Source organism: Ostrea edulis, chromosome 8, assembly GCF_947568905.1.
Source record: "Ostrea edulis chromosome 8, xbOstEdul1.1, whole genome shotgun sequence".
NCBI lineage: Eukaryota > Metazoa > Mollusca > Bivalvia > Ostreida > Ostreidae > Ostrea > Ostrea edulis.
This window is the reverse complement of record NC_079171.1, coordinates 45,494,496-45,513,091: the sequence shown is the minus strand read 5'-3', so window position 1 is coordinate 45,513,091 and position 18,596 is coordinate 45,494,496. Positions and strand designations below refer to the sequence as shown.

The following is an 18,596-nucleotide window of genomic DNA, read 5'->3' as shown; positions in this document are numbered from 1 at the left end:
AACTAGCTGACGGTTTAAAGTGACTCTAGACGGCCTGATGGGATGGGTGACTCCAGACGGATCTATGACGTCATTCACTCCAGACTGACCGTAGACTACTACCCTTAAGATTTATATTGCATGGGTTAGTGCTCAAAAAAATTGACTCTCATTTGTAAAGTTATATTAAAATCAATACAATTCTTATAATTTACATTTTATGTATTATGAAAAGAACAGTTAGTGCCCTTAGGAGAGCGAAGAGAGAAATAAGTAATAAAATTTAAAATTGTTTAATGATGGTTTTCACCAAAGGACCAGATCATGATGGCATCCCCTCTGAGTAACCAGTAACCTTATGGGAAAACTCAAAACCAAGAATGTCCAATATATACTAATTTCATCATATATGTATAAAATATTGATTCGTTTAATCCAGACCATTTGGTTGGTGGGTTTTTTTTTTCCTTGTTTAGAATCAATTATTATGTATGATACATATCAAACAAAAGGTTCGTGGGGTGCTTCGCTTGGCACAATGTATGCTTGGATGAGGAGGATTTGTCACTTGGATTGGCCTTGTCCTGTCCAATGAGAAACATGATAAAGAAGCCTTACTGAAACGGCATTCAGTGGCATATTATGAATATGTATCAGTTTGTGATTCCTCACATAAAGCCGGAATGTTTATATACAGTGAAAAAGTCCCCAATGGTGAATATAAAAAGAAAAAACAGGAAATATATTTAAATACACTCGATTAGGTGAAAACTCTCATCAACAATGATGATATTAAAATTCCATATGCAAGCATGCTAATGTAGCATAGGTTTAAGACTGTCCATGCCTATGTGTCTCTTTTTGTTATTTCTAAGAAATATTATTGGCGTTTTGATTAATTGAACACATTTTGACGGAAAAGAAACAAAAGCCATAGAGCATTGGGAACTCGAAGTGTTAAAAATTCAGATCAAGGGATAATTCAATATAATGTACATGATAACTTTTTACGAAGCAACCAACAATACGTCTCAATTTTGTAGCCCTTCACAGGTAATAGTGACGTCTCCATCCGAATGAACTTCAACCAACAAAGATATGTCGAGAATTAAACCCGTAACCTCCCAGCATGCAATCTCCCCATTTGTCTACCACAATCATTTTATTTAACTTTACGGCTTCTTTTGCAAGAAAAGGAATTCATATAACTTATATTAGAAATATTATTTTTGAATAATCTGAATAAAACATTACCTAATTTGTTAGAGTTTTTATAAATTCGATGTTGTGTTTTCATAGGAAGCGCAATTAACATGATGTGCTTACACTTTAAATAAGGTATTCTTTTAAAATTTCACAACATTATTCTTCAAATACAGTATGTTGTTAATTAATTGAACAAATTATCCATCCCGGATGTAATTAATGATACCTTAGAAATCACACGCTTTGAACAAAAAGATTGACAAGTGGATTTTACGACCTAATAAGACTGCTTAAAATGTATTTATCGAATTTAACAAAGCCACCATAGTCATTGCTTTTAGATTAAAGTACAATTATTGATGGAGCTGCAGATATTTGCAGTTAGAAGTACATTTATCTAAGCTATAGGGATTATTTACTCGTTTTTCCCGATGGCATCTTCTTCTATTTGTGAACGGAAATGTAGAGTGTTATTCATGACCGATCCATTAGAATTGTACTTGAAAATCGAGTTGCATTCATATTAATCATCTTTGGTTTTAAATGTGGAGGGGTATCCTTGATAACAAAAATATTAATTTAGTTTTTTGGCAGATCAAATGTTTGCTATTTATGTAAAGGAAATATCATTTCCCCGATGATTGTACCTCAAAAGAACACAACATTGATTGACCAAAACGATAGTTACCCTGTCGTCGCTAGTAATATCTACTTTGGAGACATACTTAATGCTGTCTTAGTCAGGCGAAGTGCAGATGCAAGGTGAAGATAAGGAACAGTGATCAATCTCATAACTCCTACAAGCAATACAAAATAGATAGTTGGGCAAACACGGACCCCTGGACACACCAGAGGTGGGATCAGGTGCCTAGGAGGAGTAAGCATCCCCTGTTGACCGGTCACACCCGCCGTGAGCCCTATAAAGATAAAGATACCTCTCTGATCAAAGGTCGTAAACGTTGAGCATAGGCCTACATTGTACAGTCAATCATTAGGAGTAAGCATCCCCTGTTGACAACTCATGCCCTTCATTAGGATTTATCTGTCGTTTGTTGAAGACCTGGATACTTGTTCATTATTGCAAAAGGAGCAGAAGATGAGGTGACCTTGGACACCATAGACAACACTCCCTTTGGTTTAATGGTGTATGAAAACCGGAGCTGGATATGACTTTGCGGGCAATGTTATTTTTTTCTTTAAGGAATGTCTTAGATAATATGTTGAACATTAGATGAATGTATTTGTTTCGAGAATCAAACCCGAAACCTCCCAGGATGCACCCTCCCCACTTGTCTACCACAATCATGCGGCTTGATTTACACTAAAATGAATGTATATGACTCAGAGACGTAAGATTTCTTAAATAATCTGATTGAAGTAATAATATTTAATTTATGACAACTATTATGAAATTGATATCATGTTTTCCGGAGAAGAGCAATGAAAATGATCTTATTACATATGCTTTTAAAATTCAGACATATTTTACTCCTCTTGAAATACAGTATGCTTTTTATCAATCGAACAAATTATTCACCCCGGATGTATTTGATGATACACAAGAAATCACACGTTCTGAATAAAAGGATCACAAACTAAGTGGATTTTACGATCTGATAAGACTGCTTAAAATGTATTTATCGATCTTATGTAAAGCTACTAGAGTAATTGCTTTTAGATTAATGTACAATTATTGATGGAGCTGCAGATATATGCATTAAAAGTACATCTATCTAAGCTATAGGGATTATTTACTCGTATTTCTCGATAGCATCACCTTTAATTTGTGAACGGAAATATATAGTGTTAATCATGACCGATCCATTAGAATTGTACTTGAAAATCGAATTGAATCCATATTCATAATGTTTGGTTTTAAATGTGGTGGGGTATCCTCGATGAAAATTAAGCTAAATTCTTTGTCAGATATTGAACTATTGATTGTTCATTAAGTAAAGGAATATCATTTCCCCTATAATTATCTTCGCTAAACTCTGCGGGATAAGGTTTAAACTCACGGTTAATATTACTGATTACAGTGGCTCAACGGTGATAGCGTTCCTCTCGGGACGGGGATATTGCAGGTTTAAGTCCTGTTCTTACTCTAGTCGCGTCAAAAGTAGGTAGTAACTTTCCTTCGCCAAACGCTGGGCATTTTTTAACTAAGAGTCGCTGGTATTTGATATTTTGAATTAAGAGTCGCGGGTCTTTGACATTTTGAATTAAGAGTCGCGGGACTTTTGGATCAGAACTGGGGAACGAAGGTGGCGTATCGAAGTAGGCTTTGATATTATAAAGACTCCTCACAGGTACCGTCCTGAGCGTCATATATGAACCTAGATTTGTGTTACTGATAGTATAAATCTAGACTAAAAGATGTATTGTGCGATTTATTGTTACAGTGTCACCAAACAAAGGGGATAACGTAGGCTTCTCTATCATCAACTTCCCATAGTTATGTAGCAATATCCTATCATCAACTACACGAGTTGCTATAGGATATACCACATGCTACCAAACCAAACCATTTATGTTTTCAGCAAAAATCATTCTTCTCATATATAAAACTATTTTAAATGTGTTTTAAATTCAATATTGCCTCTAGTTTTCCAGTTTCAAACGATCAAATTCAAATCTTGAGACAGGGGATGCTTACTCCTCCTAGGCACCTGATCCCACCTCTGGTGTGTCCAGAGGTCCGTGTTTGCCCAACTATCCATTTTGTATTGTTTGTAGGAGTTATGAGATTGATCACTGTTCGTTATCTTCACCTTGCATATGCATATTTACTTTCGATATTTTGAGGGTCATTGTGTGTGATGTCATTTGCGTGCAACCTCGAGCGGAAAAGTTTGAAAACAGTTATTAGCCATTTCATAAACAGATTAGATTTTATCGGTAAAAAGTCATTTATCACGTTAACAGCTTATAATTGAATAACATTGCTTTAGGATGCTTTGTGCCAAGTTCTTGTCGGCGCCAGGTCTTTTCCATAAAAATGAGTGACATGTGTCCATGTAGCTTTTCAAACAACAGTTAGACAGAGACTCATAAATTGCAACAAAATGATCAATGTTCGTCATTTTAGCCTTTGATTATAAAGAAGATAGGAACAGTTAGGCCTACAACATGTATGTTATTAAATGTTTTGAGTACTTACTCTGCGATCAAACTCATAATCCGTGCTCCAAGGCTATACTCATACACAAATGTTCTACATAGACTAGAGGAATAGTGAGTATGATTTGAAGTTCTGAGTTTGGGTAAGTATTCAAAAGGTTTCATAACTTCCAGGCATCAGTATTCATATTCAATAAACATAAATACCATCTGACCTTCACCTTATAACAACATACATGGTTTTTTTTACGTCCTGTCGTGAATTCACCAACTGTATGTAAACTTCACCGGTATTGGTAAGGTCTCCATACAAGTGAAAAATTCTCGAAAGGGACATTAAACAAAATAAAACTAATACAATCTTAGGTTTGACGCAGTCATGTCACAAACGGGGCTCACACTCACGACCTCCCTGTTGCGAAGCGAATACTCTATCACTGAGCCACCGCAGCCGGTTCCATGACTTGTGCTCCCAGTTTCTACCATCTGATAGATTTTTACAAAATTAAAGATAAAAAAGCAATTGAACTTTCAATTCTGAAAAAAATACAAATATTGATTTCGTAACTTTTAATTCAATTAAAGATTTAAAATGATTGAACTTTCAATTATAAAAAACGAAATGGTGTATTTTCAGACTTTGAATATAACTTTCAAAGGTACAAGTTCCAGAGAGCCTCGGTCTTTTAATTGGCGACAGATCTTATATGATTTATGTTGAATATTGTGTCAGAAGGTGTGCTAATCATGAAAAAGAACTTGATAACTTCTCAAAATGGATTAAGAGTATATGAGGAATAATAAGATCCCGTATTAGACACATCAAAACAAAAGTACGTACCATATATCTTTTTCTGCTTAGTAACCCAGAGGTGATGAGAGAATTAGATGGGTTCCACGAGGAATATGTTTTGGTTCCAGCTAACAAAGCTTGTACCATTGTTTTTGTTCGTAAGGCTCATTATTACAACTGTATTTCAAAGGAAATTGGCATATTAGTTCCACATCTGGTAATCGTACTTAAACTCCAACTGCCCTTTCAAAAGATAATTTTCAAAATCATGCTTCAGTTTTAGACACATTCAATATCCCAGTCAATGGGACGATTGAAAATCAGTTACCGTACTAGATTCCTAAACTTCATAAAAACCCTTACACAGAAAAATACTTTGCTGTATCGAGAAATATAACACCTGTGGAAGAGAAATTTTAAACGTATTGTGCCACACATATGCCAGAAGTGGTTTAAATCAAATATGTGTTCTAAAAAATGCCAAGAAGTTTTAGTAAGTTTGATTGATTGATCCATTGATTGAATATTGTTTAATGACCCTCTCGACAATATTTTACTCATATGGAGACGTCACCAATGCCGGTGAAGGGCTGCAAACTATAGGCCTATGCTCGGCGCATATGGTCTTTGAGCAGGGAGGGATCTTTATCGTGTCACACCTGCCGTGACACGGGACCTCGGTTTTTGCGGTCTCATCCGAAGGACTGCCCCATTTAGTCGCCTCTTACGACAAGCAAGGGGTACTGAGGACATATTCTAACCCGGATCCCCACGGGATTTAGTAAGTTTGAAAAAAATCCCAAATTAACAACATCAAAATGTATGACTTTCAACACTTTACACGCCCATCCCTTACAATAAATTAAAAACTAGGCATTTTGACGTCATAGGCAGTTACTTCTTCAACAACAACAACAATGGAAAAAAGAAATATTCATATCTAGTAATAAGTCATCCAAAAAATACCTTTGTTGAACACTTCTTTGATTTCATGCACAGGTACTTTGAAGTTGAAATAGAAAAATATGCCCGTGTTCCTCATTGACAACATTTTCATAGTCTTTGGTGATCAGGTCTTGAAGAAGTCTACTGGAATTTCCATGGGCAAAAATTGTGCTCCTTTGTTAGCTCACCTGTTATATGTTTCCATGAAGCAGAATTTATTCAAAAAGTTTCTACATGAAAAGAAAACATCATACTGTGTCAATTCGACATTTAGGTATAACTACATTTCATCTATTAACAATAAAGATAACAATGAAAAGGTTCATTCAACTGTCGATTCAATATATCCCTGTGTACTCGAGATAAAACACAACACAGAGTTATCCATATCTGCTTCATACTTAGAAGTTTTATTGAAAATCATTATTAATGTCAAACAAATAACTCAACTTCAGTAATATCCCATATTTATGTAGCAATATTCCATTATCACATGCATATGGTCTTTATATCATTGAAATGATTCGATATACAAGAACTTGTTCTGCTTTTAAATCTAGGCCGACTACTGACAAACAAATTGATGTTACAGGGATTTCAACAGTCTCAATTGAAATCAGCACTTCACAAAGTCTATGTTAGTTATAATGATCTAGTTTGCGAATACAATTTTTCATTTTATTAGGTCAAGTGCCGTATGACGTGTTTCTTACTGATTCTTAGACCGTTTCAGTACACTGAATTTAACTACGCATTACTCTGTTTACCTAATCAATGCATAGGGCTCATGACGGGTGTGACCGGTCAACAGGGGATGCTTACTTCTCCTAGGAACCTGCTCAATTCTCTTATATGTCCATGTTTACCAAACTCTTCATTTTACCTTGCTTATAGGAGTTATGAGATTGATCACTGTTCGTTATCTTCACCTTTGATTGAATTATAATGTTTTATTTTTTTAAATGAACTTGAACAATGTAACACCAGAGACATAAATATGTGTCTGGTAACATTAACCTCTGCTGGTGGACTGTTAGTCCCCGAGGGTCTCTACAGCCCAGTAGCTAAGTACTTCGTTACTAGCTTGAAAATACGGATGCATATTTAATTACTGTTATAAAATTTAGAAATTCATTCAAAATTAGGGATTATCTCCCTCATGCATAGCTCTTATCCTTGGACGAATTTGGCTCCACTTGTTTGGCACGCTGTTTTTGGCTATATTTAGATCTAAAACTTCATAGTAATTTCGGATTTCAAACATTTCAGTTTAGCATCACTGAAGAGACATTATTTGTCGAAATGCGCATCTGGAGCATCAAAATTGGTACCGCATAAGTTTTACATTAAGTACAGTATAACACCGTGTTCCCACTTCCTAACGATGTGTTGCTCACAATTCATAATTATTAATAAAACTGCTTGGTTAAACTAAGGCATTGTGATTTTCACTTTAAGTTTTATTATTTTCAATGATGTATTATATTATAATTTGTCCTATCGAAAAATACATAATAACTGCACTGTTGATTTTTTTTTAATTCCAGATGCTCAAAGGAACAATATGTTTAAAAAGCGATCCATGTAAACATTTACTTGCAATTGCCGATTTCATACTCCTTTTCCTCGCTAAATTTGAGTATTTAGATAGCTATTTATATGCAGTGGTGGCTAAAACATACAAGACTCGAGGAAAGTTGGCAACATCGAAATAAAGTTTGTCCATGGTGAATAGGCCCCAATAGGATGAGTTTTTAAAAATATTTAGCATTAATTTCACAGTCAGTTGATCGAGGAAGGTCGCATGTGACGTTACTGTACCACATGACTACCCAACTAATTCATGAGACTTTTTGAAATCGTGATTTAGATTTGAATCCATATAGTGGTTAATTATCACATTTCGGCGAACGATCTATTACAATTAATTACTATAAGCATAAGAAAGGCAAAATGCATATAACTTGCATACTTTGGAAACATGCAATGTGTCCATTAATGTCCCCCAGTTCATCCTGTCCCGTGGGGATCCGGGTTAGAATAGGTCCTCAATATCCATTGCTTGTCGTACGAGGCGACTAAATGGGGTGGTCCTTTGGATGAGACCGCAAAAAGCGAGGTCCCGTGTCACAGCAGGTGTGGCACGATAAAGATCTCTCCCTACTAAAAGGTCATAAGCGCCGAGCATAGACGTACATTTTGAGTCCTTCAATTGCAATGGTGATGTCTTCAAATGAGTGAAAAATTCTCAAGCGGGACGTTAAACGAAATACAACTTTCAACCCAACCCATCCGATACTCGAGAGCATATTCTGCATATGATTAATATTTCATGACTTCTTATACTCTCACTTACGGTCAATATTTGGCAAATCCTGTGATTGTCATAATGACCTCATTCACAAAAACAACCTGTCATTAGGTTAAATGCTGCCCGAACGTTTCATACCAATTTTTAGGCCGTCCTATTCATTTCTGATTATGAAAACTGATTACTATACAATACAGTTGAAATGATTATTCAAAGTATAACCCCATACAAATACATGGAACATATTGCATTAAACAGATAGATATCGTTACAGTGATTAATGACTTCATCAGATATTTGGATAAATAATACCAATCACGTGTCACAAGATTATAATTTTTTAACCAATAATAGCTAAGGTTAGAATAAATCGAACCAATGAGAGCTTCAGAATACATACTTCAGCATATAAATAGGACAGAGATTCCATGCTGCGGTACTTCGTCTTTGTTCATCCCACAGAGTCACCATGTGTTTAAAGGTAAGTCAGCTCTCTACGGTAAATATGATTTACTAGGGTGGTACTTCAACGTCAACCCCCCCCCTTTCTTTTTTTGACATTTATTTGTTGTTTAAGTCCCATTCAATTTTTTTTACCATGCACAGAGTTGAAAATTAGACAAATTTTGAATGCGACGGTTTTTGTTTTTGGTTGTTGTTGTTGCTGGGGGGAGGGTGTATAACTTTTTTGTCACATAAATAGAGACGTACGCCGTGGGGATCGGGGTTACAATCGATACTTTGTAGCCCTTGGTTGTAGTAAGAGCCGACTAAATTGGATGCTCCTTCGGATGAGACGAAAACATCCGTGTCACAGCAAGATTTCTCCTTGCTCAACGGCCGTAAGCGCCGAGCATACATGTAGGTCTAAATTTGTAACCCTTCGCGGGTAATGGTGACGTCTCCATACGCGAGAAATATATCCAACATAGAAACGTTGAAAATCAAACCCGAAACCTCCCAGCATGCACTTTCCCCACTTGTCTACCACGAACGTTTTATTCAAGGTTACGTCTTGTTTAACACTGAAAATGAATTCATATAACTTTAGTAGAAATACTATTTTTTTAAATAATCAAAAGGAACTAAGTATCTAATATATGACAGATATTAACACGAAATCGATGTCGTGAAAAGCAATTAAAATGAAGTGATTACATTTTTGTTAAAACTCAGATATATCACTGCTCTTGAACAACAGTATATTGTTTATTAACCGAAATAATTATTCGCCCCTGATATACATGTAATTCTTGACACGTAAAAAGCCACACGCTCTGAACAATAAAATTGCATGTGCTTTTAAAATTCAGACATATTTCACTGCTCTTGAAATACAGTATGTTGTTTACCAATCGAACACATTATTCATCCCGGATGTATTTGATGATACACAATAAATCACACGTTTTGAATGAAAAGATGGCAAACTAAGTGGATTTTACGACATAATGAAACTGCTTAAAATGTATTTATTTATGTTTTTAAAGCCAATACAATCATTGTTTTTAGATTAAATACAGTCATTGATGGAGTTGCATATATAAATAGTTAGAAATACATTTATCTTAATATAGGGATTAATTACACGTATTTCCCGATAGCATCATCTTCAATTTGTGAACGGAAATGTAAATAGAGTGTTATTAGTAATCGATCATTACAACTGTACTTGAAGATCGAGTAGGATCCACATCCATCATGTCTGGTTTTAGGGTATCCTTTATGAAAATATCAATTACATTCTTTGTCAGATATTCAAACATTGCTTGTTCGTTACGTAAAAGGGATATCATTTCCCATGCAATTATCCTCGGACAACTCCGCGGGATAAGGTTTAAATGCACGGTTAGTATCACTTATTACAGTGGTTCAGCGTATAAAGCGTTCCTATCGGGGATGTTGAAGGATCGAGTCCTATTCGTACATTTGCCACTTCAAAAGTAGGATTGTATCTTGTCTAACGTCCAGCTTGAGAATTTTTCACTCATATGGAGAAGTCACCAAGACGGGTGGAGGGCTTCAAATTTAGAACTATACTCGGCATTTATGGCCATTGAGCAGTGAGGGTTCTTTACCGTGCCACACTTACCGTGACACAGGGTATCCGTTTTAAGGTCATATCCGAGGACCCGTGACATTCATACCTGATGTCGAGCGTTTGACGATGGAACTGTCACTACCTGTTGGAACGACTTAGGTCTGCCGCGGCCAGGATTCGAACCGCATGCGGGGCGAACGCTCAAACCTCTAGACCACCGAAGTAACCTTTCCTTCGCCAAATGCTCGATATTTTGAATAAGAGTCGCAGGTCCTTGACATTTTCAATGTAGATTTGCGAATCCTTCGGATGAGAACTTACGAAATAATATGTCGTATCTAGGTAGGCGTTGACAAACCTAACTTTGTGTGACTTCACTTATCACTGGTGACGTCAGAATCACAGTGAAAATTTTCCAAAGGGACGCAAAATCATAAACGAATGAATAAAGGTAATATGTAATGATACATTTAAAAGTTTGTATAGCATTTTTGCCTAATGATATTTCTTTCTGGATCAAACCCACATCATTGTAGTTCATGAAATCAAATAATATTTCTTCATTAGATTTGGTTAACAGTGATCGTGGTGTTTGTAACCTTCACTTGTATTGATACCAGCAAGAAACTGGAATTGAAGAAGCGTGACACGGCTAAAGGTAAGGAGGGGTGGGGTGTCACGTGACACGGCTAGAGGTAAAGAGGGGTGGGGTGTCATGTGACACGGCTAGAGGTAAGGAGAGGTGGGGTGTCTCAGACAGGTTTCCATACATATGTACTATATGTAAGTAAACATCCAAACAAGTAATGGCATAATATCAGAGATAACTCAGAACGCGGGAAATCCCTCAACCAGTTTCATTCCCAAACTTCAAGAGCTATATCAAAATGTGTTTGTCAAGCAAAAGAGAGTTCAATATATTGAGCGTACAGTATATTTCAATGTGCAGCTTGACCTTGGACTATGTGACCTAAAAAGCAATAAGTGTCATCTTCTCATGAAGCTGTACCAGTGTACCAAATTTGGTGTCTGTCAAACAAAGGGTTCTGAAGATATCGAACGCACAGTATATTCCTATGTCCAGGTTGAACTTTGACCTTTGATCATGTGACCTCAAAATCAACAGAAGTCATCTCCTGAAGATGTACTAGTGTATTAAGTTTGATGTATGTCAAGCAAAGGGTTCTCTAGACATTGAGTGTCCAGTATATTACTATGCCCCGTTTGACCTTTGACCATCTGACCTCAAAATCAACGGGGGTCTTCCACTACTTAGGACTACTATGTCTAGAGTACATTTACCTTTTGACCTGAAAAACAATAGGAGTCCTCGTCTACTCATAACCAACCAACATATGATCATCAAGTAAATGGTTCTCCAGATATTGAGCGCTGCGGACAACATGTGGTTTACCGACCGATCGACCAATCGACAGGTGCAAGCAATATGCACCTCTTCTTTGAAGGGTGCATAACAATTATATATCCTCACTGGGAACATGTATTATGAAAACCGTTGAATAAGTCTTGCCTTACACAGTTTAAAGTCCTCATAATTAGAAAAGTTTGCAGTGCTCGTGAATGATTTTAGTCAATACAAACGAAATCTTTTGAGTTGGCTGAAAATTGAAGCATCAACCAAACGTCTTTATGAAAGATAAAGATAACGAACAGTGACTAATATCATAAATCCTATAAGCAATAGATAGTTGGGCAAACACGGACCCCTGGACACACCAGAGGTGGGATCAGGTATCTAGGAAGAGTAAGCATCTCCTGTCGACCTATTTACTAGCCTGAATATGATAGATAAGTATTGACATGTAAGCAACTTCATAAGTAACCTTAACTACACAGATGGCATGAAGCATACATACGCATTGAGTTTGTGGTGAACAGAAATTGAATGTGCCACCAGCTACCTAAATTTTCTATTCACAGCTTCTTCACATTTAATATTCAGTCTTCAAATTTAACATGTCAATCTAAGCCTAGTGGTATTTGAGCAAAGGTATTTCAGATTTCATGTCAGCTTTAACGTGTACGTTAAATTAGCCAAATGGAATTCTATGCTCTTATTTGTACAGATGTGATCTTAATTTTAGTTCCTACACCGAAGGCAGTATGCAAAAACAGGAAATTCTGCAAGAATGGTGGGACCCTCATGTGTTCTAGGAGAACCAGAAAATGTATTTGCACGGACGGTTTGACTGGCAGGCGTTGTAATGGTAAGTAGTAATTTTAGCGTTAAAAACGAAAGTGAAAGCAAATAACATGTGCTCAATTTCTGACATCAAATATACATACGTATTAATCATTCATACGTATTAATTATTCAATGTATATGCAAAACAAAAGCAAGTACCAATGGAACAAGGATCAAACACCTCACAGTTAAGTAGCGTCCTCTTGTAGTATTCACACAATAAAAGTTATAACCTTATTTGGACCAATTTATTTGCCCCCTACCGGTTTGTAAGATCAAAGGAGATTATCGGTTGCTTCTCTGTCTGCCCACTCATCTGATTGTCCTTGGTTTTCCAGAATTTTTAATTTGTTATGCTTGCGGGAATTTATTTGAAAGTTTCTACAGATCAAGTTCGAATGTTGTACTGTTCACAGGTGTAAAAGACTTTTTCAAATTATCACGCTTTTGTATTCATTGAGATCGTATTCCGATTGAAAGGCTGTAAAAGTAGGACACATGAACTCCCTTAATGCAGTAGCTAATTGTGTAAATAATCACTTAATTGATTCAAATTCATTAATCGCCAACGTATTTTGCTGTAGTCAATAAGCGAAGTCTGATCAGTCGGCAGACAGCCCGCCCCCAATTTACCCCATTCCTGTAATCCAATTGAAATCGCGGGTATTCGAAATCCCGTGGAAAAACGGTGCTGCGCGTCTCATGTTAATTTTCAAAAGGTGTTCCATAAAATGGCAATCAAATTAAGGCATTCAAATATCTGATAAAACCAATTGGAACATATGTTTTGATTCAAGCATTTTTGAAAATAAGTTTAAAAGACGTGTATTGACAAAAATTAGCCTAATATTTCGAGCTTAAATCAAACAATTAGCGATTTATATGATTTGTAGCGTTTCAATGGAGGAGTATACCCAAATCTCAGAAAAAACTGCCTCCATGAAACAAAATAAATTTAGCTTGAATATCTTCTTGAGTTTTCCTCTAAAGAACTGTCGCTTTGAAATTTTGTTTCACGGGGGCATTTTTTTGTAAATTTCAAAAAATCGAAACGACTTCACTTATCTTATTTTAAACTTCACCTGCACGTTAATTTTCCTAATAATAAATGGTTTACTGGATGATTCCATGGGTAAAGTCGTGGACTTTTATTTGTAAACATGTTTTCTTTGTTGAAATGACGGGATTCGAACCCCTCGCGAATACATTTATAAACGTTTCAAACGTTTGTTTATTACTATGTGCAAAATTTGAAATAAGCTTCCAAACTGTTTACTTTGTGAATAGGACTCGCAAAACGCCGAATACAGCATGCAATACCAGTGTTTTAAAACTCAAGGTTGCTAACGAGAACTTGTATATTTTTTGGGGTGAAAATTGTTAACATTGACATGGTACCCTTTACGAAAAACCGTTGTGAACTTTGCAAAGCTTTGGAAGAAAATTTTTAAGACAAACAAGGTAAATAACCGTTAAACAGTTGAAGTGTATAAGATGATATGTATTCCAGTAGCAAAATGCTATGGTGAATGAATTTTTATACGTACATATGCAAGGTGAATATAACGAACAGTGATCAATTTCATAACTCCTACAAGCAATACAAAACAGATAGTTGGGCAAACACGGACCCCTGGACACACCAGAATTATGTTGGACTTTATTGATGCAAGGTGAAGATAACGAACAGTGATCAATCTCATAACTCCTACAAGCAATACAAAATAGATAGTTGGGCAAACACGGACCCCTGGACACCAGAGGTGGGATGAGGTGCCTAGGAGGAGTAAGCATCCCCTGTTGACCGGTCACACCCGCCGTGAGCCCCACATCCTGATCAGGTAACCGGAGTTATCCGCAGTCAAAATCAGTGTGCCAAGAACGGCTTAACAATCGGTATGAAACACGTCAGACAGCATTTGACCCAATGCGAGGTTGTATTGACGAACTAGATCGTTATAACGACCATAGAATTTGCGAAATGCTGACTTCAATCGATACTGTTGAAATCCCTGTACCATCAACTTGTTTGTCAGTAGCTTACCTCGATTTAAAAACTGACTATACCCAGAACAAGCTCTTGCATATCGAATCAGTTGAGATATATAAACACCATATGTAGGTGATAATGAAATATTGCTACATAAATGTGGGAAGTTGACGATGGAGAAGCTGAAATCATCCCGTTTGTCATACAGTTGAGTTGTTAGTTTGCCGTTAATGTCTACTTTCAATAAAATATCTAAGTATGAAGCAGAAGTGGACGACTATACATGTGTCCAAGGGTCCGTGTTTGCCCAACTATCTATTTTGTATTGCTTGTAGGAGTTATGAGATTGATCACTGTTCGTTATCTTCACCTTGCATTTAAATAGCAAATACGCAATCAGAGTATAAATATGGATGAAGGTTAGTTCTACGTCACGAGTGTTGGCAAGCAGCTCCAATTAGGGAAAGTTCCTCTTTCGTGGATGGTACAGTTGGATTCAACATGGTCGAACTGGCTTGATTCTAATCCTCTGCAATGTAAACAAAATTAATGGTGGCCCTTATTTCACTTTCAGCACTGCAGACTGTAATTTATGTAATTTTAATTCGTATTTCAGAATATATTGGCAAGGAGGAGTACCAGGAATTCGTGTCCTTTATACTGCGCGATACGCAAATGCAACAAGATCCCCCATCCATTTTTATGACCACAGATACACCAACCGATGTCAAAATAACTACAATGGAAACATCTGAAGACCAAATGACAAGCTTCGACTCCTCGATAACAATACCGTATCCAGAATTTGGAACCACTATCTCGCCAGAAATGAAGGCGATCCGTATTCGCTCAAGAGAAAATATAACAGTTGCTGTAAGTGCTCATCAAGATATCAGTACCCTTATCCCCACAGAAAAGTTGTCCACGTCATATATATTCTCAACGCCAATTAGAGATTCTGCCTTTCAAGCATATATTGCGATAACGGTGACAGCGATTCATGACAATACCAGCATTACATTTTCTGATTTGGGGGATTCTACCTCCCAGGAATATACCCTCAATGCCTTAGAAACTCGTATACAAGATTATCGCGGTACAGACCCAAGAGCTTATAATGTACAGTCCTCTAAGCCAGTGGCCGTTTTTTGTGGGATGTACTGTATGTCAGATGCAAATTGCAATAATATGATTGAACAGATACCGCCATCCAGTCAATTGGACACCGTCTATATTATTCCCCCTAATATTGATAAGATAACGGCTGTACTAATTGTACCTCTAAAGGACACAACATTGTTTGAAGAAAACGATAGCTACCCTGTCGTGTCTGGTAATATCTACTTTGATGGAATGCTTAATGATGTCTTAATCAGGCGAAGTACAGATCCCATTATTGTGACAACTTATGCCCTTGATGAGGATTTATCTGTTGGGGCCCCATATTGGACAGTGGTTCCTGGAGTGAACCAATATTTACCTAGGTATAAAATCATCATACCAACTGGATGGAATGGTAACTACATTGCTATTATGATCAGGAAAAGTGTTGTTGGTGGTTTGCGGGTAAATGAGCAATCTATTGACGCTAACTCAATTCGATTCGAGAAAGATGTGTTCGTTGAAGCCGTGGAATACTCGGTCATTGTAGCAGAAGTACCAGAAGGCGAGCTGATATTGGATACCATCGATGATACCCCCTTTGGTTTAATGGTGTATGGTTCTCGACCGGTAGGTGGATATGGATTTGCGGGCAACGTTATTCTTCGTTAAGAAACGTCTCGGATATTTAATATGTGTTTCTCAATTACACACGTTATGTAACTGAAACAATAGATATAAATATAAACAAATTGTTTCGTGTTTTCTATCTGTCTACATGTGTGGATTTTAGTATGCCTCACCACTGGTAGCGATACCTTTACAGGCCCCTTATCACCGTTAACGATACCCTTACGGGCCCCCATTTTGCCGACTGGGAGTCCAGGTGACGTCTTTACACGATTGACGTTTTCGAATTGTACGTAAAACAATATACTACCAAGTACAACACTCCCCTAACTAATACCATCTCACCTTGTTTACCCATAATGTATTAAGTTCTAAAAAGGCTGTTGGTTGTTTGCCTTACGTCCCGTCGAGAATTTGTCACTCATATTAAGACGCTTAAGAGGTCTTACTCACCTTTATGAGATCAGCAGTGCATTTTCTTTGAATATCAAATAACATGGGACATAAGACTTTTTCGAATTTGAGACACAAATTCGATTATTACATTGTTAATAAAAAAGATAAAACAACATGTACAATTTTGGGAAACACTAATGCCCCCATATGACAGCAAAGTTGATTATATATAAGGTTACGTTTTTCAAATTAGGTCAAACTTCACCTGATCAAAAAACTGTGTTGCCCATAGAGAAGTATTGCCAAATATGGAATATGAAGGTTATGGCCAAGGTTGAGTTGTTTCATTTTTTATATCTTAGTTTTACATCTCACTTAGAATTTTTTTACAACCTGTAAGTGATGTAACACAAATGAAGACGTATGCATTGCACTCATGGTCACAGTAGTGTGGATTCTTTAACGTGTCAACGCCTTCTGCGACACAGGACTTCCAGTCTAAAAATAAAACAATAAATGTGACTACCAGTTCTGAATGCTGAACGTTAGACAAACGCGTAATCTCTACCTTTGTTTGCATCTTAAGTTTGGTGCGACCACGGCACAGGCGAAGCTCGAACTCAAAACATCCCGGTCTCAGCGCAAATTACAATACAACCTGTCACTGGGTCATATACATGTACTGTATGGTGTATTTAATACAGAAATGTTAAAAGGTTCTTTACCGGTTGACTTAAACTACGGATTACTCCGTTTAAATGATGAAGATAAGGAGTACACGATGGGTACAAGAGGTCGATAGGGAATGATTACTCCTCTTAAGCACCAGGCGGTCGTATCACTAACCGATCGTAGACGTAAATGTGAATGTAGCACGTACGACCGTTTCACTGAAAGTTACGACTTGTAATTTATTACATGCACGTAAATGAGCAAGAAAGTCGCCATGCTGGCCGTGTTTGAGATCATATAGTGGTAGTATTTACCTGACTGATTTTGTCGACACTGTGGTGGAAGAACTTGCAGTCTGCACGATAATATTGTGCAGGCCGAGCCCGAATTTGCATAGCTCTTATCCTTGGACGAATTTGGCTTCACATTTTGGCACTCTGTTATCCCCAAAAATAGCTCTTGCAAGTTTGTTGTTATTTCGGATTTCAAAAATTTCGGTTAAGCATCACTTAAAAGGCATTATTTGTCGAAATGCGCATCCGGTGCTTCAAAATGGGTACCATGTAAGTTCTACGTGGTTATTCTTCTTTGATATGAACAACTACTGAAATGCCAGTCCGCCAAAATAAATGTAAAGGCAATACATTTAACGCTTCACTACTGTGTCTGTATCCCCACTGTCATTCATTACTATTTTTATAATAAGGGGGGGGGGGGGGCAGTCAATATATCGACCTTTGGATGTAATAATAACGAAAGCAGTTGTCAAACAAGATGTGTCTGTGAATCACAAATACCCTCGATAATGGTCAATTCCAAGGTCACAAGGACACATATATTAGTACATGTACCAGTAGAAAGATCTTGTCATAAGAAATGCTCCTGTGCAATATGAAAGCTCTAATATTTACCATTTAGGTTATGACCAATGTCAAGTTTTTTAAAAGTAGGTCAAATGTCAAGGTCACAAGGTTTAGTACCCATGGAAAGGTCTTGTCACAAGGTATATTCATGTGAAATATCAAAGCTCTAGCACTTGTTGTTCATAAGTTGTCAGCAAAGTTAAAGTTTCAAACAGATGACAGAATTACAGAATGACAGACAGGACAAAAACAATATGTCCCCGATCTTCGATCTCCGGGGCATAAAAATGGGGATGTAGTGTCATGTGTCTGCACCACCGTCAGTGTACATGCACATATAACA

The 18,596-nt window shown here is 36.9% G+C and overlaps 1 protein-coding gene across 1 annotated transcript in view; it reads left to right on the top strand.

Annotated features, from left to right (window-relative positions):
* LOC125663266 (IgGFc-binding protein-like) overlaps window positions 1-16,364 on the top strand; it is a 34,912-nt gene extending 18,548 nt beyond the window's left edge. Inside the window, exons 3-5 of the mRNA XM_056147650.1 lie at window positions 10,963-11,053; window positions 12,501-12,623; window positions 15,208-16,364. Of these exons, the coding sequence (XP_056003625.1) occupies window positions 10,963-11,053; window positions 12,501-12,623; window positions 15,208-16,364 (1,371 nt within the window). The remainder of the gene's footprint in view (window positions 1-10,962; window positions 11,054-12,500; window positions 12,624-15,207) is intronic.
* Window positions 16,365-18,596: the final 2,232 nt, after the last annotated feature.